This window comes from Larimichthys crocea, chromosome VI (genome assembly GCF_000972845.2).
Source record: "Larimichthys crocea isolate SSNF chromosome VI, L_crocea_2.0, whole genome shotgun sequence".
In the NCBI taxonomy this organism is placed as follows: Eukaryota; Metazoa; Chordata; class Actinopteri; family Sciaenidae; genus Larimichthys; species Larimichthys crocea.
The window spans coordinates 9,168,782-9,191,913 of NC_040016.1; the positions used below are offsets into that span (position 1 = coordinate 9,168,782).

Genomic DNA, 23,132 nt, shown 5'->3' on the forward strand with positions numbered 1-23,132 from the left:
TCACAGGCTCTCCCTTGCGTCCATCGACACCATCTCTGCCTCTTTCACCCTGTGGAGTCGAACAAAAAAATAGCACCATAAGTGCTGAATATACAAATTACAAGAAGAGTGCTAAAAAATTAGCAACTTCCCGCACTGTACCTTCTCTCCACGCTCTCCCCTCTCACCCTAAAAGAAATTGGAAAAATCAAACTTAGAGATCAGACAGTAAGGAGGAGTAGGCAAGAGAAGAGGAGCAATACAACTTGAAGTTTCTGTCAGTCGTCAAATCTGCAGTATCTTCATCAAAGATGGGGCCAAGTCTTTAAACTCACCTGAGGGCACTGAATGTTACAATGATCTGGACCTGGAATTCCCTAAACAAAACAAGAACAGAAACATCAGGCTGAGATGAGTCTGTTGTCTGATATGCTGCTTTATTACTGTGATTCAGTTCCATGCTTTTTCCATTAAAAAGCTGTTTGTGAAATAGTTGAACTGAGAGTCACAGTATTGTATTGTATGTTGCTTTGGCCATTGTTATTACTAGGACAAAAAACAAAGCATGCTTTTTCCTGGTTTCTTCTTACGTCTGGTATTCTGGCAATACCACAGAGCAAGTCTGCCAGATCGCTGTGTAGGGTGTCCAACTGTGCTCCATCACGGGTATACAGGATGTTCTGGGTGCTGCCATCTGTCACCACCCGACGCAGCTCCTCTACATTCGCCTGGTCTATACCCACTGCTAACACTGTCACACCTGGCAGACACACACGCCAACAGATTTGTCTCAATGAAGAGAGGGCAGATTTTTTTGGGCTTGTGTGTGGAGTGTACAAAGTCAGTGTAAGGAGACCCCGTTACAGAAATACAGTTTACATACACTTCTGTGACTGAAATATTGAAACCAAATTGCCTAGTTGAAGCCAACTGCAGTGATCTAGTAGGCGCAGGCAGTTACATTCAGTCAGTCTAAGTTTCATTCTACAGATGATTGTTCCAGCACACCTGAAGCCCTGAGACCACTGGCTGCGAGAGTGAGGTTGTCAGCTGATCTTCTGTCAGCGATGATCACGACAGCACCAGGGACCCTCGGCCTCCGCCCAGATGTGGTGGTCAGAAGGTATTGTCTGGTGAATGTCACTGCCTCACCTGCAGAGGGAGACAGACAATATCAGAACTACTGAAACACAAACATACACAGACACATACTGAGCAGGTACAGATATGAAGTTCACTAAGGACAGAAAAAGGACAACGCCAGGAAGAACAGAAAGAAATACTGACCGATGTTATTCCCTGGGCTTTCATCAAAGGGTGTGGACTCGATCTCTTGAAGAAGCGTGTCAGATCTGCCATGGCGATTCAGCAGGAACCATATTTTGGGTCTGTAACCGTATACCACAACTCCCATCTGAAAGAGGCAGAAAATAATCTAAATATTGGCAGCACACAACTAAAATCTACTTTTCAATACCGTGTTTAGATTTTTTCTTCTCCGTAGAGCGGTACCTGTGAGTCCCGGGCTCCGATAGTGTGGAGCGACCTCGCTGCACTTGTCAGGAGTTCACGCAGAGGTCTTGCAATGCTAATCCGATCTGTAGATGCCGGCACCAGAAACACCACATCCAGACGCCCGTCCACACATACTGTTGAACAAAAAAGTTTGTAGTTGTAAATAAGGTATCAAAAAGGTGTTTATATGTACAATAAGTATATGAAAGGGCATGTGTTGGTGGGTTACCAGTGTGTTCATCTACAGAGCTCTCTGTTCCCAATCCAGATGCAAAGGTGGGCTGCACGGTAAAGCGATATCGACGACCCAGACGCAGCCCCGTCACCTGGTAATAGCTTGACGAAGCAGGGAGCGTAACAGACAAACCTGGACCAACATCTGAGAAATATGAACAGTTAAATTGGTAGGACTGTAGAGCAGGCATATAGGAGTGTAAAAGAAATGAATTATATATAGTTTCACCTGACTCCTCTCTCCAGCGCAGAATATATCCTGTGGCACCTTGTAGTGGATTCCAGCCGAGCCGCACAGAATTCTGGGTAACCTCTGCCACTCGTAAGGTTGTGGTAGGTAGTGATGGAGGTGGGGTGACGGCACCAGCTGTATGTAGAAAAGAAGTAAATACACAGCAATCTTATGCTGCGCCAAACAGGAAAAACACAGAGACCAACATGAAGAAAAACACACAAACACTGCCAGTGTTCCTAAGTGGTTGCTCCAGTCTGCTGCAGCACCATCATCCTAATGGTGTCATCATTAGGCCCTGCATAGGTCATCAGCTGGCAGACGTTAACACAAGGTTGCCATCACAACCAGGACAAGAAAGGACAGAAAGTAGCAGAGATAGACAGGACTCACGTGTGGTGACTCTGACAGACACAGGGGTTCCCTCCCTGTTTTGAACTAAAGCCATGACCTGCACCTCGTACTGGGCTCCGGGGTCCAACCGGTCTAGATCCACTGTTGTCACTTCCCCTCCCACCAATTGACTCCTCTCTTGACCGCCTACAGCAGCACATAGTCATAGTAGTGAGTAGTGTAACACAGACCGGCCGCCATAAAACATCCTTATTTCTCATTTTAAGTCAAATTTAAATATGGCAACTTGATGTTTTTAAAGAAACTTTGATTATTTCTCTAAGATGTGAGATGTGTTGAACCACAAATGGACTACCGTCTGTTTTCCTCCAAGACACACGATAAGCTGTCGCTCCTTGCACACCAACCCAAGTGATTCGGACGACCTCTCCATGGGTCTCGTGGACTTGCAGTGACGTCACAGTCCCGACCACGGACTGATCTGACTCTGAAGATCACGACACAAAACAATCAATCAGTTATTCTACTTTGCATCCCCCTACTGGTAGCCAAGTTTCTCCCAAAAGACAATGCGGACAACAATAATGTGTATTTGACAAATTAAGTCAGGTACCTGTTCTGATAGCCAGGGTGGAAGGACTTCCCTCTCGAGAGCCACTTAGTGAAGAAACTAACACAGTGTAGGCTGAATTTGCCTGTAGTCCATCAATGGTGTAGGAAGAGACATCGGCAGGTACATTACGAGTTGTTTCAACTCCTGCATCAAACAAAACACGGCAGTGAGATGGAAATGTAGAACACACACCAAATCTAAACACTATTCATTATATTACCTTGTTATCATGTATGTTGATGTATCTCATGAAAATAAAATAAGAATAATAATTCTAATCATTGCTTACCATCATCACGCCGCCAAGTGATCTTATAGCCAGTTGCCCTAGTTGAAGATGACCACGCAATACGGATCCTCTGAGATGTGACGTCGATGATGCGAAGGCCAGACACGGATCCGCCGTGAGGGTTAGTCCGAGAAGACAGCGTGACCACTTCTCCAACACGCTGATCAACCATAGGTGCCACGCCAATTACCAGTGCCTCATCTGGTTGCAGGCCGTCTATAGTGAAGGTTGCGACCTCCGCGCCGAGAAGACGGGACTGCTCTGCACCTGCAAGGCAGAACATAAAGGAATATGAAAAAATGCACATGAAAAATTGATTACAAGCCAAAAAAGAGAGAGAGAGGAATAAAAATGTGAAACTTCAAAGTCTGCTGCTGCTGGGCTGCCCCACTGCTGCTGTCTTTTGAAGGATCATGAGGTAAGATCTAAAAATTACAGCCTCTGCTCTGTCTTCAAATTGACGTAAAAGAAAAACACAATAATACAGGATTGACAAAAGGATGACCTCACAAACACGTAACACTTACTGTTGCCTTGTCTCCAAGTAACCCTGTAACCTGTTGCCCCAGTAACACCTGTCCAGGCAATTCGAATTCTCCGACTGTTTGCATTTGTCACTCGGAGGTTAGTCACTCTGCCAACACCTTGCTCTGGAAAAAAGGGCATACACACCTCATGTGGCAAAATTCATTGTAAAAAGAAAGCAAGCCTGAGTATTTCACGTTGTAGTGCAGCGACAGGGACAGAGAAAAGGTTTAAAACAGGAACGCTAGAACAAATGTGGAAAATAAATGAAATAAAAACTGGATGTTTACAGGGACAGAAAGACAGGATGAAGCGCACAGCAGTACCATGTCACTGCTTAACCTACCTGGTTTAATGTAGACAGTAACTGCGTCCCCTTCATTTTCTCCCACCAGCGCTGTGACACTGACGCCGTAAGACACTCCCACTGTCAGGTCTCTGAGGTCAAGGGTCGTCTGGTTCCCAGGGATAATCCGGGTTTCCTCTGTTCCCGCTGACATGACATGAAACATTTTCAAAGGCATGCTTTCCTTCATAATTAGGCACCAAATAAATCAAAATAAATAATAAAATAACGGATAAAATCTGCAAGCGTACTTTCTGTGCTCAGGATAACGATGCGGTACTGTGTGGCTCCGGCTACACCCGTCCAGCCGATTCTGACAGTACTGCCCAGAGACTCGACAACTCTCAGGTTGGACACCCTCCCCACAGGCTGTTCCTCTGCAACACCAGAGAATTAGGACACTCATGAAATTTGAAAGCAAAGACATAGACAGAAGAACTACTACTAATTCAACTCCAGCACATGTATGACCAACAAATCAATCTAAATCTAAAGTTTATTGTTTGTGGCTGACCTCTGGATGTGGTGGAGACAGGTGTGGCCTCCTCACGACCTTCGTACAAGGTGTACAGGGTGATAATATATTCTGTTTTGGGCTGAAGGCCTGTTAAATCGTAGCTGGTAGTGCTTCTGGGAAATGACAGGCTCTGGACGCGGCCTCCTGGAGACAAAGATGATGATCAGTGGATTTATGTCTACAGCATCATTATATACTTCCTACTGTTTCCAAATAGACTGTTTGCACAGCAGCAGACATTTCAACATGTCATAACTCACAGGTATATTAATGATGGCTGCATTCCACATAGGGGAGGTCCCTCTATTCACTGTTAGTCTTACTGGGACACTTAATGGAGCTGAGTTGTTATTACTGTTATTAAGTCCACCTGTGTCAATCCAGCTTTGACAAGCCAAAAAGTCTTCTATGCAACCAGTCCATTAAAAGTGGAGCTGGCATTTAATACACTGTGAGGCAAGTCAAATCCTGAAGTGATAAAACTTATCAGGATACAGCACACACAACAAGGTTAATGAAAATCTAAATGATACTTAAAAGAACTATATTTTGCAGCACATATAAAAAAAATAATTTATTACCTTCCCCCTCCCTCCACTCGAGGCGGTACCCTTGTGAGGACTGAATGATTCTCCAGGTGAGGCGAATAGTGGAGGGGCCGGTGGTAGCTGCTCTGAGGACCTGCTGCTCCTGACGCTCTGATGAAAACACACGTTATGTAATATGTATGTAATTATGTAATATGTCATAAGGGAAGCTTAATCAATCAATGCATGGATGAAACTTGTATTAACACGCAGAATGACAACAAATAACCACAGGAATAAGGAATGACTGTAATGTATGTCCGTACTGTCAAACTAATCTGAAAAACAACGTAGAATTGATTTATTTGTAGAAAGACATGATGATTCACTGCAAACAACTCAAGCAATGCCAATTAAATAATGCCGGAATTTCGCCAGCTGCTTTAGGCTCAGCAAACATGACTGACATGTATGTAGCATACACACACACACACACACACATAACAGCTGCCACAGTAGCATTTCTTTCAGATTTCACTTGATAACAGCTGCCACAGTAGCATTTCTTTCAGATTTCACTTGATGCTTAGAAAAAACTGCTGCACACTACACTCAAATCACATGCTTATATACCTATCCTGCAGGAGCTGCAGGGTTTGCCTGCAAAGATGTCACACTCTGACACCTCCAAATTAGTATTATGCTGAAGGCTGACAATTACAAGACTGATGGAATGATGAGTGCCATTAAATAAAAGGTAGCACAGATTATATGAGGTGTGTAGAGAAACCTCATGAGAATAGGGGTTTAGGCACCTGAGCTTTTCTGTTTGACATTACAAAGTATCTGGGCCCAGATACTGAGTGAGTGATCACAAATATGCCAATATGAAACCTTTCCAAATAAACAATTCAACACCTGGATGGAGTATTTTTTTGGGGGCCTTTTCGAGCTTTATTTTTTGAGAGAGAGAGATGAGGAACGACATGAAGTAAAGGGCCGCAGGTCAGATTCGAACCCTGGGCCGCTGCTGAGCCTTCGTACATGGGACGGATGCTCTACCAACTGAGCTAATCGACACATCTGGATGCAACATTTTAACACATTCACTTACACGAGCTGTTCATATTCATGCCAGAGCTCTGGACTTATTTTTAGGGTTCAGGAATGTGTTGTGAAATGGTGCAAAAACTACCGTTTTGAGAAGGAGATGAAATACCACACCTCTGCCTTCAGGCTGCTGGTGTGGTGGACTGTCAGAGAGCAAAAAATGATCACACAGGTCAGTCCCGCGGGATAGATGTAATGTACTATATACAGCCGCAGGTCTTGATGGTGATGAACATAAATCAACAGGAAAGTGACAGTGGGCAGCCCACAGGCCAGACAACAAAGTCTACAGACGAATGGCTAAGCAATATGCACTCAGTGATGTCTCTTCTAAGCCTGACAGTCAGACTATACACTAACAAATAAACATTTTGCTCCATAGCACAGTCGTTCGCTTGACTGAATGCCATGCAAAGATACTGAAGTGGTTGCAAATGTGGAAGAAGATAAACAGAACCAAAAACCATTTTAAAAACGATGTCATGCAGTCTTTGTTACGTTGTCTGAGACTTAATGTTTGGCATGACACATTTTCCTAATGAGGAAGCAACAGACAAACCACAGACACAACACACAGTTGTTAATCTACCAGTTTAAACAGGAACAAACAAGAGAGAAATCAGCTGAGGTAAAGTTTAAGTTACTGTGGTGTGCAGTATATAGAGGACTGTATATGTCTCACTTCTTTGATAGCAGATTTGGGCCACACAGAGTTTTTCACTCCTCCATTTCTGCCAGCTCTCTGCTCGCGTAGCGGGCCCCGCAGTGACTCAGCCTCCATTGAAATAACACTAGTCGACTGAAGTGACACCACATGGGCATTACTCACGAGATGCAGATGGCGTGTGTGTATAATGAGTGTGTAGGTGTGTGAGAGATGTTCCTTAAACAGAACTAAACAGTAACACGTGCAGGTTTTCAGTATAGAGACAAACAACGGGGGAAGATTGTCAGCCATTTTCTCTATCTGTGCTTCCTGTCCCTGTACTTGGCGGGACACACCAAAAGGCAACCGCCAATTTAAAAAGCAATCTTTTACGACAATTACTAATCTAAGAAACGAAGGGACACAAAAATAGTATGTAATTTAGTGTATTGTGGCAATTAAGTGCTTTGGTCTGTGTTTAACAGTGAGTTTTTAGAGGGAAGAGGGTATAATGAACTCAGAAATACTCAGAGAGAGACGTTTCATGTAATGAACTACTGAAACCACACCTACCTATCTTAAACCTGGCTGTTGCTCCAGGTCCCTCAGTGTTTCCTTCATACAGTGGGATAATAGTGACAATGTACTCTGTGTCGGGCTGCAGATTGGACAAAGTGTAAAACTCGCTGTCAGCAGCAACCTCCACAGTCTCCACATTTCGACCTTTGTAAACAGAAATAGAAGAAGAATATAGAAACGTGTAAGCATTTTTTAAAATACCGACGGACAGATATGCAACATGTCGTTTGATGTGTGCTTTGTCCTGACCTGTAAACGGCCCCCAGACCAAACGGTAGGCTCGCGCGCCGCTGACACCTCTCCACCGCACACGCACACTGCCCTCTGACTCCGTCTCCACTGTTAACTGCTGCACTGCCTCAAGGCGTACTGACGCATGCAAAAACATGAAGACAGACACTTTGAATAGTATTTGATAATTACACAGAAACCCATTACAAACCACAAGGAGACACTTTTACTGTACATATACTGTATCACTTGTTTTATTACAAAAAGTCTAAATAACGGGCTGCAGGGTGGACTCACATGTGCGAGCGTTGAGGGTGGATGGGGATGCAGAGTTTCGGGGGAACAGAGGGTAGAGGCTGATGACATACTCTGTGTCGGGCTGAAGTGACTCCAGGGTGACTGATGTGGAGTCTGCAGACAGAGACTGCTCCAACAGCTGAGCTGCTGGCTGACCTGCTCATCCACCCACACAATAGACAGGGCACACAGAAATGGAGGTCATACAGCAGAGCAATTACGGCGCTAATAGAAATCACAAATTATACTGTACAGTATGTCAACAAGCTGCAGAAATATGGAAAGTGTCCTCACTTCATTAATTTTATGACGTGGATGTCCTGTATGTGTTACCATGTCTGTTAGTATCTGTCTTTTTGTGTGTGTATGTGTTACCATGTCTGTTAGTATCTGTCTTTTTGTGTGTGATGTGCACACTTGGTAAACAGGTAGAAACATCTCATTACAGGATACACACTGACCTAATTTAAATACTCTCACACATATTCTAGCCTAGAGAGGAGCTCCATGTGAGACCGGCGCTCCTGCCACATGTTTGGATGGAGAAACTGTTTATATCAGCCCTCAGGGGCCACTTTTCTCTCCTGAATCATGGTATAAGCACCCAGACGTCTTTACATGCCACACCCTGTCTCTAGAAATGCGAGGACAAAAATGACTGACAATCCGTGACTTAAGTAAAGGCTTTCCCAGTTTATCTAATTTCAACGGTTGTGATGATAAAATGTATTTGATATTTTAGGTAATGACTGGGCAATAAATATCCTTACTGACAGCCTGTGCCTGAGGGGAGTAAGGTGTAGGTGAAGCTCATGTTCCCCACACTCAGCTTTGATTGCAGTACATTCTTGACATGTTTCCAATTTGCCACGAACCAGTTAACTGTTATTGACTATTGTCATTTTTTTTCCTTCTTCGTTTTTACTGTAAACAAACTTCCACAACTTTGTGATAATTCAGTCACAGCTGACAATAAATGCTGAAAAGAAGAGATGTTGCTAATGTACTGGAAATGTTACTCAAACACAAATGCACAAGTTGAACAAGAGGGAGACGGAAAGAGAGGGATGTGTGTTCCTGACCTCGTGGTCCATAGGTGAGTCTGTAGCCCTGGACAGGTGATGAAGGCTGATCCCAGCCCACAGAGAGAGAGAAGAAACCTGCCTGGATCAGCCGCAGACTGGAGACCCCTGGCAAAGATCCTATATGAGGAGACGAAATAACATTGCAGGTGTATTATTCAAATCATTTTGATGCTACACTCACTTGTAATCAGGTGACTGAGGTAATCAGGGGCAACCTCGGTCATTCACACTCTGTGCCCTGTACGCCTGTTGTTGCACTCAACTCTCGGTTACTAATAGAGTTTCCTACTGCCAACTAATGCTGCTGTCAGCTAATGTTAGCTCAGTTTGTTAGCCATGCTGGCCCGACTGTGGGCTCAGAGCACTGGCAGAGTGTTAATGTTTGTACCGCAGGTGTTTGGGACCACTGGGAAGAGGAGGTTTTCAGGCTCAGGATGCTGGAAAACTGAGGGAGTGGAATAGGTGTTGTGCCAGAACCAGAGCTGGGAAAGCAGAAAATGTAAACGGACATAATGACAGAGGTGAAGATACCAAACAGTATGTTGACAGAGGACGCTAAGAAGATAAAAAGGGGCGAGTGACCGACCAAGCCGGATGAGATGTTTAGTCGTTGGCGAGAGCTTTATGAAATAAAAAGCTCATAGACGCCAAGCTGGGCTTCCTGATGTTGGACTAGTATTAATTAATTAAGCTGGCTGCCATGTCTTGTGTTGTTGATATTTATTTGTTGACACTTTTTACTCACTGGTTCGTTGTTTGGCAGAAACAGACTCTCCCACACTGTTGGGGTATTGGGCGATGACAGTCACCAGATAGTCGGTTCCTGATCTCAGCTCTCGTGCTGTAAAGGTCCTCTGATTGGCAGCGACAGACTCCTGCAAGGAGAGACGGAGGTCATCTTTGTAAACGGTTAAGCCTTGAACAAGTTTTTGCAGAGTAAATGACAGCTACATAATGGCAGAAGGCTGAGCTATGACATTCTTCTATCTTTATCATGTCTGCCAACATAGACAGAAGGGAATTTCACTCTTTGCTCTGCCAAACTTTAATCACTAAAACAGCAACATGAAGAAGATCCACCCATTAGACAGGTTTATACTCAGCCTGAAGGCACGCGTTTCTCTCACAAAGCAGGATTGACTTTGACTCCTAAAGCTCCAGTTTGCCGTTTCAATCTGAATAAAATCAATGTTCATATATGTCAGGAGATAATCTTCAACACTGGGACTCACTTGACGCAGTTCTGCTGTGATGGGCTGACCCAGCCCGGACAGTGGCACATACTGGACCACATAGCCACTCACAGGCCCGCCTGCTGGACTCCAGCGAAACCTGAGAGAATCAGACGTCTGGCCTGTGAACTGAATGTTGGACGGACCAGAAAATGCCTCTGAGTAGGATGAAGGAAGGGCGGAAGCAGGAAGAGACATAGAATTAAATGCGGGTTTACAGTGACAATAAAGTCTGAGACAATAGACACAGATTATATTTTTGTGTATTTTAGTAGAATAATGCTCTTGAAGTTAAGACACAAACCATCACTAGCATAGACTCCTCCTGCCTTGGAACACACTCGGGGGCTCACAAGAGGAAGAAGAGTATTCAGCACTTTGAAGTCTCCAACAAAGGAGGTGAAATCACTGCTGGGCTGGGAGGAGATCTGAGCTAATTCATTTCTGTCTGCACTCTTTATACCTAACAGACAAAAAGAATGGCAAAGTAAAAAAGAAATCGCAGTAACAGAAACAGAAAAAGATAAACTAATCTGAATAAGACAGGAAGAACTGCAGGTGAGACACCTACCAACTGCAAAAACATGCACTCCTAGACTGCGCAGCTTCTGTGCTGGCTCTTGCACATTGTCCTGTGACTTCCCATCTGTGATTAGGATGGTGATCTGAAAGGTAACCAGGTGGAATTATACCTTAACAAGTTCTATGTTAAATATGCAGTCTTATAATTAGGAAGCTCATCAGACCTTTTGGACACTCCGACTGGACGTAGGGTGGAAAAAGTTATCGGCAACAAACTTGAGACCGGCACCAGTTCGCGTGTTTCCACCCTTATAGTTCAGATTCTGTACAGCGGTCACCAGCTCGGTGCCATTCAGGTAGGTAGTAAATGTAAATTCAACTCTGAAGGGGGAGAAAAGTGCATGAATACATTAATACATAACTCTGCAAATGCGATGAGATCACTTCCATGCACGGGAAAGTAGTGAGGTGAATATTAATCCTGTCAGTCACCTGGAGGTGTCACTGTACTGTACGGCACCAAACCGTATCCCTGACTCGCTGACAGAGCTGGCGAATGGCTTGACGATTCCAGCCATGAAGCCCTTCACCTGCAGGAAGTTAGGTCGGCCGATACTGGAAGACCCATCGACCAGGAAAACAATATCTGCTGCTTGCACATTATTACACCTGCCTGCAAATACAAGTCACGGAGAATAACGTGAGCACATGAATCTGAAAAACACTTTGGGGCTGTGTCATGTGGTAGTTGAGAGGAGAATTAGAGTTATTTATACCCTGAGCTTCAGCCTGTTTCATGGAGGACAGGAGAACCGTCACAGAGACAACCCAGCTCCACATCTTCACAACCTGGGCACACAGAGGACAAATAAACCTTTTTTAATTAAACTTCATTGCAAATTGTGTTATTGTGTTGCTGTTAAATGTCCTGTTAATAGTAATATCTATCCAGTAAATAGTATTTAAATTATTTATTTTCAATGTGCATGCTTGCAGATTTTGAAGGGTTCGTCCTTGTTATAACTACTCCTTCCTCCTTTTTTTGTGCCCCCAGGTGATTTTAGTCTCTTGAGTTGTAACCATCTCCTGTTAGATGATATGTTGCCATCCCTCGGCTGCTTACTATTCATCCCCGTCGAATTTCCTGTTTCTGCTAGTTGCCTGATCATCTCACTTTCCTGTTCAGCTGCATCCCATTAGTCATTTGTTCCTCAGCGTGTTGAGGATGTTTCAGTCCTGTTATTTGTCAGATTGTCGATGTTGCCTCAGAGTTATAGCAATTGTTCCTGCCTGTACCTGTTCTGACCCACCTAACATCTTGGATATCCTGCCTGCCGGCCTTGTGGCTTTGAACACGTTCTCTTCTTCTAAATGTCTATCTGACTAAAACTCTTTTTGTTTTACCAGTCAAGATTCACAGATCTGCTTAATGTGCACATTCTGTTTGCATCAGAGCCACTGAGTGTTAGTACTGTAGAAGCAATCTGACTAAATAATTCCTAAACTAGTATAACAGCCAAAATTGGAGCTTGTAATGTAAGTTGAATATGAGTGCCACCTAAACACACATTCACATAACAGAGTGCTCCATTTGTCTGCTAAATAGTCCACAGATCCACTGACACTGTTACCCACAACATCAACCATCAGCTCAGTGTAATAAATTGCCGTTGCAAACTTCTACTGAAGCTGTTAAGTGCTGTTTCCCCCAAGTGGCCACTAACGCATTGCAGGTTTTAACCATAACCTGCCACTACGCTGTCATAAATAACACTGGAAAACAGTGTCATGCCTTGCACAGCTGACTCCAGTCACATTTTTATCTAGCTATAATGTAATGATGGGTTGTGTTTTACGAGGCCTTAATATCGCATGGACAGTGATCTCAAAATATGCACACGGAAGCCAGGAAAAATATATATTATCATAAATATGAAAACTGCATGTCAGTGCTAACATCTGTTGCAAGACCGACAGTATATATGCACGTATTTAAAAAAACTAATACATGTAAATGCAACAACTCCTGAAATAATAAAATATGAAACAAATTATGGTCTACTGTGAATAAAATCTACACCGTCTAACCCGAATAAATACTTTCATGCTCTCTGGCTCTCTGCACCATACTTTAATAATTATACAGTTGTATTTGTGAGTAATGAGCAGGATATCCAACAATATCCTCAGCTCAGCACCCGACATCTGACTTCTCGGTAAGCATTTCTCGCTTCAGCTTAATCGCTTCATTTTAATGCCGTTGTCATAAAGATTCTACTTCTCAACTGGAGGACAGCATTACATTATCTAATAAGCTCTGTCGTTACATAATAACTGAAGACAGTATAACACAGCAAACATCACAGACATTCACAACACACCATCAAACCATTTTCGGAGCCAGTTCCTTTTTACATCTGCCCCTCCTGACAATAATTAGTACCATGAGAATATCCTGCTTTGACTAGAATAAGGCAGAATTATAATCAAAACAATCAATCACTGCTTCTTTGTGCTTTATACTTAAGATTTAAGCTCATATTTAAGTCTTATGCTTAAGACTTAAATATGAGCTTTTTCAATTTAAAATAGTGCAATGTCTAACATTAGCTCTCAATGATTGTGGTCCATGGGTTTAACCGCAGATGGAAGTCTTTGTCTCCGTGATATTACTGCACACTGTGGCTAAACTGGTATAATAGTGAAAATACAAAACAGCCACTGTGTTTTAATGACTGCTATGCATTGCAATCTGACAGAATTAAAACTACAAAATACTGTAAGCTGCAAACAACAGCAGACTCATTAAGATAAACTACTTATAGTACTAACTGACATTAAACTGATGTTGAAACCAGTCAGATGTAACTATTATCACTTATCACTGATGTGGCACTACACAGGAAGTGTTTGCAGATAAAATGTTATTACTGCCAATTTCTTCTATTTATTGGTTTAACTTTATGGGTCTTGCTTGAAATAATGGTGACTAAATCTGCACTCATGCTCGGTATCAAAGAAAAAATACTTTCAAGACTGCTGATTGAAACTCCCTCACCTCCCGATCTCCTTCCGAGAAGAGAAACTATGGTGGTAGCGAAACACGCAGAAGGTTCTTTTTAAAACCTGTATTTAGTTTATTTAGTTTAGCATGGTGGACTCTGTGGAATTTTACCTGCGGCATCTGTAGATATAAGAGGCTCATTCAAAGTGTAACACATAATAATTCTTATCTTCAGGTGATCATACACTAATGAAAACATTATATTCCATTTCTGGCATATTCTGTAAATAATAAATCCTCTTAAGCTCTAAGACATGGTAAAGGACGACACTTAAAAATACATGCACACAAACAATAATGCAATGCTGCCTATTATATTTTCTTTTTCCCTCTGTCCTCTTTGCCCTCCTTAGAGCCCCATAACACACTAGAGCTTCACTGTAATCAAGTCTAACTCAGATTTTGTGTCTGTCTTTGGTTACTGTCTGTCTGGAAATGAGAGCCAGAACCTTATGGACAATCTGTGCTGTACCATTCTGAAAAACAGATCAGAGAATGCAGGAATTTCTTACCATAGATTTTTTTTTGGCCCGTGTCGTCTCTACACATCAGTGTCACCAGCCACTGGTCACAACTTTCTCATTCACACAAATCAGTTTCAGCATATTTCAGTGACAGCTTTCATCTGCTGGGAGAAAATCCATTATGTACGGTTGTGGTGTGTGTTACAACCTCTCTTAATGTTCACCTTTTCACAGAGGTGATGCACAACACACGGCGACAACTGCAAATAGTTGACAGATGCTGAGCCAACAGACAAAACCTCTGATCTACTCTGTAGAGCGATGGCAGCTAAAGTAAACAATGTCAGGGGCAAAACCATGAGAAACCACTTAAGTTGATGAAACCAACTACGGTATATAAGAAAGAGCAGCAGGGCGGCAAGAGACAGAAGAAGTGAATTTCTCAGCCTTTATAAGAATGCAAAGAACATCAGCATCATCTGGAATTTGGTTGTTCGCATGCAAGATTGACGAAAAACAGATTGAAAGAGTGTCTCTGTCATAACTAGCCCACATGAAAGACAGCTGCACTTGGTACATACTGACGGGCTTGATAACATTTACAGCAGACAGAAAACTACATTAAAGAGCACCCACTTTGCTGTATCTCTCAGTGTACCACAGAGTTAGATGAGATAATTGATACCACTCATACATCCGTCTGGTAAATATAAGGCTAGAGCCAGGAGCCTGTTAGTTTAGCATAAAGGCCGGAAACAGGGTGAAGCAGTCCAGTTCTGTGCAACAGTAACATAAGATGTAAATCTCACTGATTAAAGCATTATATCAAATTTTCTGAGTAAGTCCAAAAACTGGAGCCACTGCAGCCAGCCAAGAAATAGTTTGGCAAATAACCCCATGTTATACACACAACATGTCATATTTATGTATGGATTAAACAAACAACACAACAAACAAAGATATGACATGTTAATTAGTGATCTGTAGAGGTGTTGGTGGGCAATTAATCCCCGTCTTCACTGTTTATGCTAAACTAATATAACCATCACCGAGCTGTTGCGATAAAGTATATTTAAAGTATATTTACACTTGGTAAGAAAGTGATGAATGAACACTTTCATTGCCCAAAGCTCATAATTACCCATAAATGTCCTTTCCCTTTGTAAGAAGCCCACAAACCTAACACTTTCAGAGTTTTTCTCCCAAACATGCAGCACACATGTAATGCTTAATATGTTCCAAATGTATGGCCCCTTTCCCTTTTCAAGATTTAAAGTCCTTTTTAAAGACTTCTACACTTGTAAAATCAAATGACATACAATTAGCTCCTGACGGACCACATCAGCTTGCTCACCTTTCATGTTATTTTTCTTTTTCCTTGCATGGATCTAATGAACCGATGTTTATTTCTAGCTTCATTACATACACCAGGTGTTGCGACCGCAGTCTATACCCACGGCCTATTCTGAGCATTTACGTCTTGGCTTGACAGATCGAAATTGAAAGGCATTAATGATTTGAGGCCTGTTAAAACACCAGCTGACGACTAACGTGGCAGTAAACATTGAGAGCATCAAAAAAGTCAGGTTTCTGCTTCTCTTCCTGCCACTCCCACAACACACCCACAAACCCAACTCTATTCTCAGACCCTATCCTAATCTGTGTGTAAATATAATGCAGCTGGTATATATGTTCAAATAACTGAATAACTCACTGCCAACGTTGGGACTAACCCACTTCCTCCGATAAACTCCCTTTTTTGTTAGAGCATATGTAAAGTTATTCATCAAGCCTTTATTAAGTGCATTCCTGGGGTGGCCTGAACATCTGGAATTTTAAAAGGATGAAGTAACTGCTTATAGGTATGGCCACACCCACTATTAGCCACCTGGGAATTGAACCAAACACATGGGTTAAAAGGTCAAAGACACAGTAGCAAAGTGCTGCTAAAAACCTTCCTGAACAGGAATCAAGTGAGAACTTAGTGTGAAAAAAAACAACCTGTTCCCCACAGCAAGACTTTTCAGGGACAGGAAGAAAAAGAGATGAGGACTCATCCTGGTGAGAGCTGTACAGAGGCTGCGGCTTTCTGAAAGCTCAGCTGAAGCAGGATCACACGGTTGTGGTTTAGTAGAGATGCCATTCTCCCAGGGGGGGCGGCAGACCACAGGCCACTGCAATGTGACAGAGTGCTGGATTGTGTAAGAGCCAAGCTCCCTCAGCATACCATCAGTCCAGGGACAGAGAGTGACACAACTGGACAAGGGGATAGAGGGGTCAGAGAGCGGCGGGGGTGTCACAGTAAATTACTCCTGCAAGTTTCCCACAAATTCGCACACCAGGATTGTGTGTACTTGGTAGTCACACGCAGCTGGTAGCAACAACAGAGGAGTCCTACTTTCTCTGAGGCTGTCTGGGAGTCAAAGTCAGGGGAGAGTGATCCTGTCGCCTCTCCCCTCAGGTCAAGCACGGCATTTCTCACTTCTGCCATTAATGGATTATCATTCTGTTTCTTTGTCCAAATTCAACAAAAGTACTAAAAACAGCAGCTTTTGAAAATAGTCTATGACCCCTTGTTGGAACACGTTTAAAAAGAATCACTGATATAATCCCCCCTTGGTATTTCACAAGCTTTGAATTACTATTAACAAAAGCCAGATGGACTACATCAGGAAAATAACCCCAGCCATCAGTGGGTTGTCTTTCTCATTGAAAGACATGAATGAATGGAGACAAAAAGTCAATACCTCTTAGCTTATTTCAACATAAACAAAGTAAAAATCCATTTAAGCACCAGGAACAAACAAAATACACAAATCTCCACTGGCTGCAGGATTTTTGTTGATAAAAATGTGCTACTATTAAATGTTGAAAATAAAAATCAAGCTCTATTTCTAAACCTCAAAGCAAAAGCAACAGAAAATGTTCCCACACAACACATCAAACACACACACTAACCAGCAACAGTCCTCCACAGATGACACACTTGGGATGAGTCCAGAACAATCCACCACGAGAGTGGCACGTCACGTATGGCTGCAACAATGCAGTGAAAATATGAGAGGGTAAAGGTTGGAGGGCAACCAATTAAACTAAAAGTCTCTGAGACATCACTTAAAAAGTTCATGTCATTAGGGGATTTCTTGGTCTTGCGTGAGCCAAACCACAGCAAAGAGATAGATGCCCTCAGAAGTGGAACAGACGATCGGAAACCAATCAAGACACAAAGGCAGAGGAGGAAGCGGAGGAGTGAGAATCCCTTCCTCTGTGCAGCATCATGAACTGCAGGAGTAATGCCCACTCACTAAATGAGTTCAGCTGAGGTCAACATGGTTGTCAAACCCATGATCCTTGCAACTAATAAAGACTAATGCAGGCTGGACAGAGGATTCTGATTTTTAGATTTTGGTTATACGTTAATTCATATTTACAAACATGACAATGTTTTTTAGTGGGATCACATAGAGGAATCATCTGCAGGACCCAGATGCTGCTAAGCTCTATCTATTTTATTACTATTACATCTCAGAGACAGACACGGTGAGGTGATGAATGATCTGCTCAGTCTTGTTCAAAGTCAAGGTTTTTGCTGCAGGGAAAGCAAAAGGCTAAGGAGTGGTGTACCGGCTACAATTTAGATAAGTGCTCTGTAGGTACAGTTACAAAGTTATCACTTACCAGTATGCACTTGCAGAGTGAATCAATGCAGATATGTGTCATATTGCAGACATAACATTAATCTCAGTCCTGATCCTGTAGCTCATAGTGCAGTAATGCAGCTTGCAAACTGTAAACTGTAGTAAACAACAGTATTCCCATAAAGGTATCTTCAGCAGACCCATGCATATGAGACACCAGGCAGCACATCTCACCGCCTCTGTCTCATCTTACCTGGGGGACTTTGCTCCGTGCACCTGGCCACAGCTTGCCGCTTCACACCTTCCCACCTGTGGCATATCCAGCCCTAGCTCTCCATGCAGAGTCTGCACACACACACACACACACAGTAGTAATCCCAGTCAGCGATGTTCAGTATCACAGCTTCAAGAAGAACAAGACAACTTCCACGATCATCCACTGTAGCTCAAAATCTGAACTGTCGGTACATCCCTGCAGGAGACTGTAGACGCTGTTTCTAAATCCCGAAGGCTGCTTTGCTTTTAGTGTAGGCTGAACACAAGCAGCAGCAGAACAGTCCAGACTTGTTCGGATGCCTGAAGGGGAGTCCTGAGCTCTCTCTCTCTCTCTCTGCTTTTTTTTCTCCCTCCAACCTCATTCTCTCTCTCTGCTGCTCTCGTCCCTCCCTGCTCCTGCCTGCAAGCTACCCATGTTACCATGTGGAGCTGCAACATTAGTCTGATTAATCCGCTACCTTCTTCAGGTAAGACAGAGTTTGAAACCACCTGCAGGAAGGTTGACAATAAAAAACAGTACTGTGACATTACAGTGTCTGCATGCATGCACACTTTTAACTTTTGTTTTAACATTTTCACTTTTTTTTTTACACATTACAGCTCCATCTACTGCATGTGTATTTTATTAGGTGTTTTTGTTGTTTAAAATTATAATTAAAATGACTAAATAAGCGGAGTCAGCTCTAACAATGGATATACTTTCTTTAGCCTTACATAACTTGACACATAACTTGACACCTAATCTGCACTTACCCTGCAGGCAACTGTGACCTCACTACCAAGAGTGCAAGAGTGCGAGGTTGAAAGACAAATGTTTTAGTTATTAGTTTATATAGGGGCAGTGCTAAAAATGGAAATCCAGAGCATGTATCCATCCCCCAGGAAGTTGAGTAGACTGTCTAATATCTCTGCTTGAGTGCATCCAGCAAATAAAATTATTATGTTCATCAATAAAATCTAATTCACTGATAGCTGATAATCAGCCATTACATTTCAGTGAATCTGAAATATGAGAGAGGAGATCGGAAACATCTGGAAACAAAGCAAACATTAGACAGACAAGCCAATTTTGTCAGGCTCCAATTAATACTCTTTTTTTTTTAAAATCGTGTCACATGTAATAAGGCCAGCTTTAAATAGAGAAACTCTCTCTTAACTTACTTACAAGCACAAAATGTAATGCCACGTTAGCTACATTTAACCTACTGAGGTCCACTGGAGTATTAGTTCGATATAAACTGTTAAATAATTTGTATTTGTTTTTATTTATTTGGATAAGTGAAATCAAAGTGTAACATACCTATTGTAGAGTCACTCACTGAACCTCAGCAGAGACACTTCTCTCACATCCTCTGGTGTTAGACTGTCAGAGGTGCTTGCACAGGTGTTATGAATAAGGTTAACGATGGCTCTGTTCCATTCATTTGTACCAGTAAGCCATGACTGACAGTGAGCCACCACGCTCAACACCAGCACCCTGAGAAGCTTAAAAATAGAATCAAGCCACTGTTAATTTACCAATTTACACCTGTGCTTTTCTTACCATGAGCAGCAAATGGAAGCAGCATATGTGTGAAAGAGAAGTTAGGCTTCAGCATGGTCTTAAAAACGAGGTGTCTGACTCTCTTTAGGCTCTTAGTAACCACACTGGCAAGGATAGGGTTGAGAGACATAGTCTTACATTCATGTTTTTGTTGAGGCAGACCAACCTGACAACAGGAGAAGGATCAAGAAGGTGATGAGAGATGTTTCTTCAGCCACAAGCTCTGAGTTTGTTCTTGTGGTAGGCGGTGGGTTTCACCTGTAGTGGATTCCACTATAAGGATGCCTAGTAATGGACTTTATATGTATAATTTAAGTAAAGAAACGCGTTGTGTCGTGGCCACATTATGATGGTGGTGCATATATGACTGCATACTTGTGGTGTACAGTGGTGCGCCATTTATACATACATCCATATGTGCCAAAGATTGTGCAAACATTCCTTGTAATCCCCCAAAACACATTTTCCCATTCCCCTATAATAGAGCCAGAATCCCACCGTTTGGTGGTGGGAATCTAAGCCCCTGCTCTATTCGTATCTGAGGTTTTTAAAGCATGTTTAAGACCTGTTCTGAAGTCAATTAAGTATTTTTAGTGCCCACTCTGCCCCACCCTTAGTGACAAGTACCTACAGTAAAATAATTCATTAGTATGTTCTGGTTTTATACGATGCTTTTTACTGGTGTAAGGACAGAGGTTAGTTAATTTGTTAGTTTGTTATAATAGGTACTAATTATTTTATGGATAGCCACTTTGGTACAGATTTCCATGGAGTTTAAAGCAAAGACTTCAGTGGTTTGAATTGAACTCTAGAGCTGCTATGAGGTTGACATTTGTGCTTTTGAGTTAAATGTTTCAACAACTACTGGATGGGTTGCCGTAAAATTGGGAACACATTAATGTTGGCTTTATTAGCTTTAATCCCCTGTCTTTTCATCTTTTCATCAATGCTTTGGTTTTTGACTACCAGCAAAACTAATAACATTCCCATCAACCACAGCTGTACTTTATATTTGGAGCTGGGGTCTTGTTTTACCCTGATATAGATCATATTATCGTCATAATATAGATCTTGTTGTTCACAGTCTAATCTAGTTTGTCAACACTGTCTATTCAGTTATCTTCTTGCCAAACGCTGTCACACCACCAGCCTCTCGAAGGCTCAGTCTCTATAATTTACACCAAAACAAATTAGACTCCTCTCCATTTTTATAGAGCAGCCTCCCACTGTTACCTCTAATTAGTGTGCTATTTATTGTTCCCATAGCAATACCTGCACAACCCTGCTCTGCTTACAATAGTGGCGTTATTTCGGCAATCATATTCTTACTGTTTCCAGGGGTGTAAATACAGATAGTGCAGGCAGTGCGATTGCATTGGGGCCAATAGGGTAAAGGGGCTCGCAGAGAGAGCAGGCCCTCCAACAATGTGTTGAGCGCAGATCAGATCGCCACCTCAAACATCTCTGTCATATTTGCAATTTTTTGGTGGTGCTTAACCTACAAACTATAAAAATACAAATAAATGATACAGTTTAATGAATCATTTCTTATGCAATGATGATTGCTGGGTAATATGTATGTTTATGCTGTCCAATGTCATGTCTCTATTTGATCACGTGACAACAAAATACAACATATGGTAGTAAGGGCACATCGTAAAAGAGTGTCTCTGTGTTGTATTTCATATATTGTGTATTGTTGTCTCATGCTATGGTTTTGCACTACTTGTGGGGTTTGCTGTGTGTGAGGTCCTGACATGTGTGCCACAAGGTTGTCTTGATATAATTTCAATTCAGTTCTGGCTTACATTTATTTTTTATTTATTTGGGTTTGATGCAGTTTTCTGAGCTTATTTTAATCCCTCTAGCATTAGAGAAAAACCTGCTGTGTCACAACTTTCTCATAAAATGTAAGTTAAGCCATTGGAATAACATGCAAATTGTTACCTTTAATTGGTGGCTTTTTTTTATGTATGTGGGTGTGCACTTACCATTGGGATGTACTGTTTGTCTAAGGCGGAGATGAAATGGGTGTCATAAGGCATATTTTGTCAATCATGCATTTTTCATTCCCTCGTTTTAGGGATAGTAACGGCCTTAACAGCACAGTGTATTTCTTTGCATTCATTGCTTCCGAGCCACTGAATTAAAGTTCAGCTTCCTTTTGTGCTTTTTAAGAGAGACAGAGGCTGGTGTAAACATGCAGGCAGATTGAGGTCGAAAGAAATCTGTGCGAAGCAGATGTGTTGTGCAGCTCTGGATCTTTTGAACCAGCCAACAAAACTGAAACCGTAACCATGCTGCACTAATAAAAACACATTCCAGCACTACAATATATGTTCTCCTGACACTGCTATTTTAGTCTGTGTTGGTTTGGGACAATAGAGACATGATGACTTGTGGTTGAATCTGCTTCAATTTGCACTTTGCACACGACACCTTCAAATCTTTTCCTTTCACATAGTATCACGTGACATCTCTCTGTTTTAATCATAACCAGGCTACAACACAAGACAGCCTAAAGGTTAGGCGTTTCGCGTTTTGAATTCAAAGACTTGCTGCAATCCTCTGGTCGTTATTTTATCTCTGTTTTATGTCGCCAACAAGTGTTTTGATGGATAACCAGTTGCTGTGGACTGTCATTATAATGATCATCTCCCAAACTATGTGAATGTGAAACAGAGTTTTGCTAAAAACAACTTCCAAAGCTGTGAGGAAAAAAAATGAATAAGAATCATATGGGATCCTAACTCGGTCACACAATATTATTTCATAGATGTGAGGCCAGAAGAAGATGTCAATGAAAAGATATAATAAGATCTCTGACACACTCCAAATCAAATAATTGTCTGCAAGCACTATCACTTCTCATGTAAGGGTTCAGTCTGGAGAGGCTAGCAATAGGACCCAGCAAACCAGATGTAATAAATGAAGAGATGAGTATAGCTTGAAGTGCAGCTTGTTGTAATATGCATGAACTCTATACTAGCAGGCTGCTGTCAGTCAACAGGTGTGACCTTAAGAACTTAAAAAAACTTTAAAAACAGTAAATAGTGGTTTCACTCTGCTTGCCAGACTCAGTGATGTAGTTACTTGAGTAACTTTGGGATAACCTCATTAACTCCTAATACAATTATTAAGTAATTTCTTTGACAACACCTTCGATTTCAAAATAAAGTTCCTTCCATCCTTCAAAAAAAGGTTGTTATGTAATATACATCTTTCATCTTTTTTTCCCCTTAAATTATAACCCATTTGTAATTCAGAAAAGATGTGGGAATTTGAACTTACCACATTTTACTTGTTGTTTTAGT

General features: G+C 42.0%; 1 protein-coding gene across 2 annotated transcripts in view; it reads right to left on the bottom strand.

Moving 5' to 3' along the window:
• col7a1 (collagen, type VII, alpha 1) overlaps positions 1 to 18,804 on the bottom strand; it is a 40,722-nt gene extending 21,918 nt beyond the window's left edge. For both annotated transcript variants that reach the window (XM_027279699.1, XM_027279700.1), the window contains exons 1-30: positions 18,253 to 18,804; positions 11,610 to 11,682; positions 11,326 to 11,506; positions 11,058 to 11,214; positions 10,883 to 10,976; positions 10,616 to 10,774; positions 10,312 to 10,469; positions 9,825 to 9,954; positions 9,077 to 9,196; positions 7,995 to 8,150; positions 7,716 to 7,835; positions 7,461 to 7,610; positions 5,186 to 5,302; positions 4,602 to 4,748; positions 4,339 to 4,464; positions 4,088 to 4,234; positions 3,744 to 3,866; positions 3,217 to 3,483; positions 2,928 to 3,071; positions 2,670 to 2,801; positions 2,354 to 2,500; positions 1,958 to 2,095; positions 1,724 to 1,873; positions 1,492 to 1,628; positions 1,267 to 1,393; positions 988 to 1,131; positions 570 to 739; positions 315 to 356; positions 142 to 168; positions 5 to 49 (exon numbers count right to left, since the gene is read on the bottom strand). In XM_027279699.1, the coding sequence (XP_027135500.1) occupies positions 5 to 49; positions 142 to 168; positions 315 to 356; positions 570 to 739; positions 988 to 1,131; positions 1,267 to 1,393; positions 1,492 to 1,628; positions 1,724 to 1,873; positions 1,958 to 2,095; positions 2,354 to 2,500; positions 2,670 to 2,801; positions 2,928 to 3,071; positions 3,217 to 3,483; positions 3,744 to 3,866; positions 4,088 to 4,234; positions 4,339 to 4,464; positions 4,602 to 4,748; positions 5,186 to 5,302; positions 7,461 to 7,610; positions 7,716 to 7,835; positions 7,995 to 8,150; positions 9,077 to 9,196; positions 9,825 to 9,954; positions 10,312 to 10,469; positions 10,616 to 10,774; positions 10,883 to 10,976; positions 11,058 to 11,214; positions 11,326 to 11,506; positions 11,610 to 11,673 (3,819 nt within the window). In that variant the 5' untranslated portion in view covers positions 11,674 to 11,682; positions 18,253 to 18,804. The remainder of the gene's footprint in view (positions 1 to 4; positions 50 to 141; positions 169 to 314; positions 357 to 569; positions 740 to 987; positions 1,132 to 1,266; positions 1,394 to 1,491; positions 1,629 to 1,723; positions 1,874 to 1,957; positions 2,096 to 2,353; positions 2,501 to 2,669; positions 2,802 to 2,927; positions 3,072 to 3,216; positions 3,484 to 3,743; positions 3,867 to 4,087; positions 4,235 to 4,338; positions 4,465 to 4,601; positions 4,749 to 5,185; positions 5,303 to 7,460; positions 7,611 to 7,715; positions 7,836 to 7,994; positions 8,151 to 9,076; positions 9,197 to 9,824; positions 9,955 to 10,311; positions 10,470 to 10,615; positions 10,775 to 10,882; positions 10,977 to 11,057; positions 11,215 to 11,325; positions 11,507 to 11,609; positions 11,683 to 18,252) is intronic.
• Between the last annotated feature and the right edge of the window lie 4,328 nt (positions 18,805 to 23,132).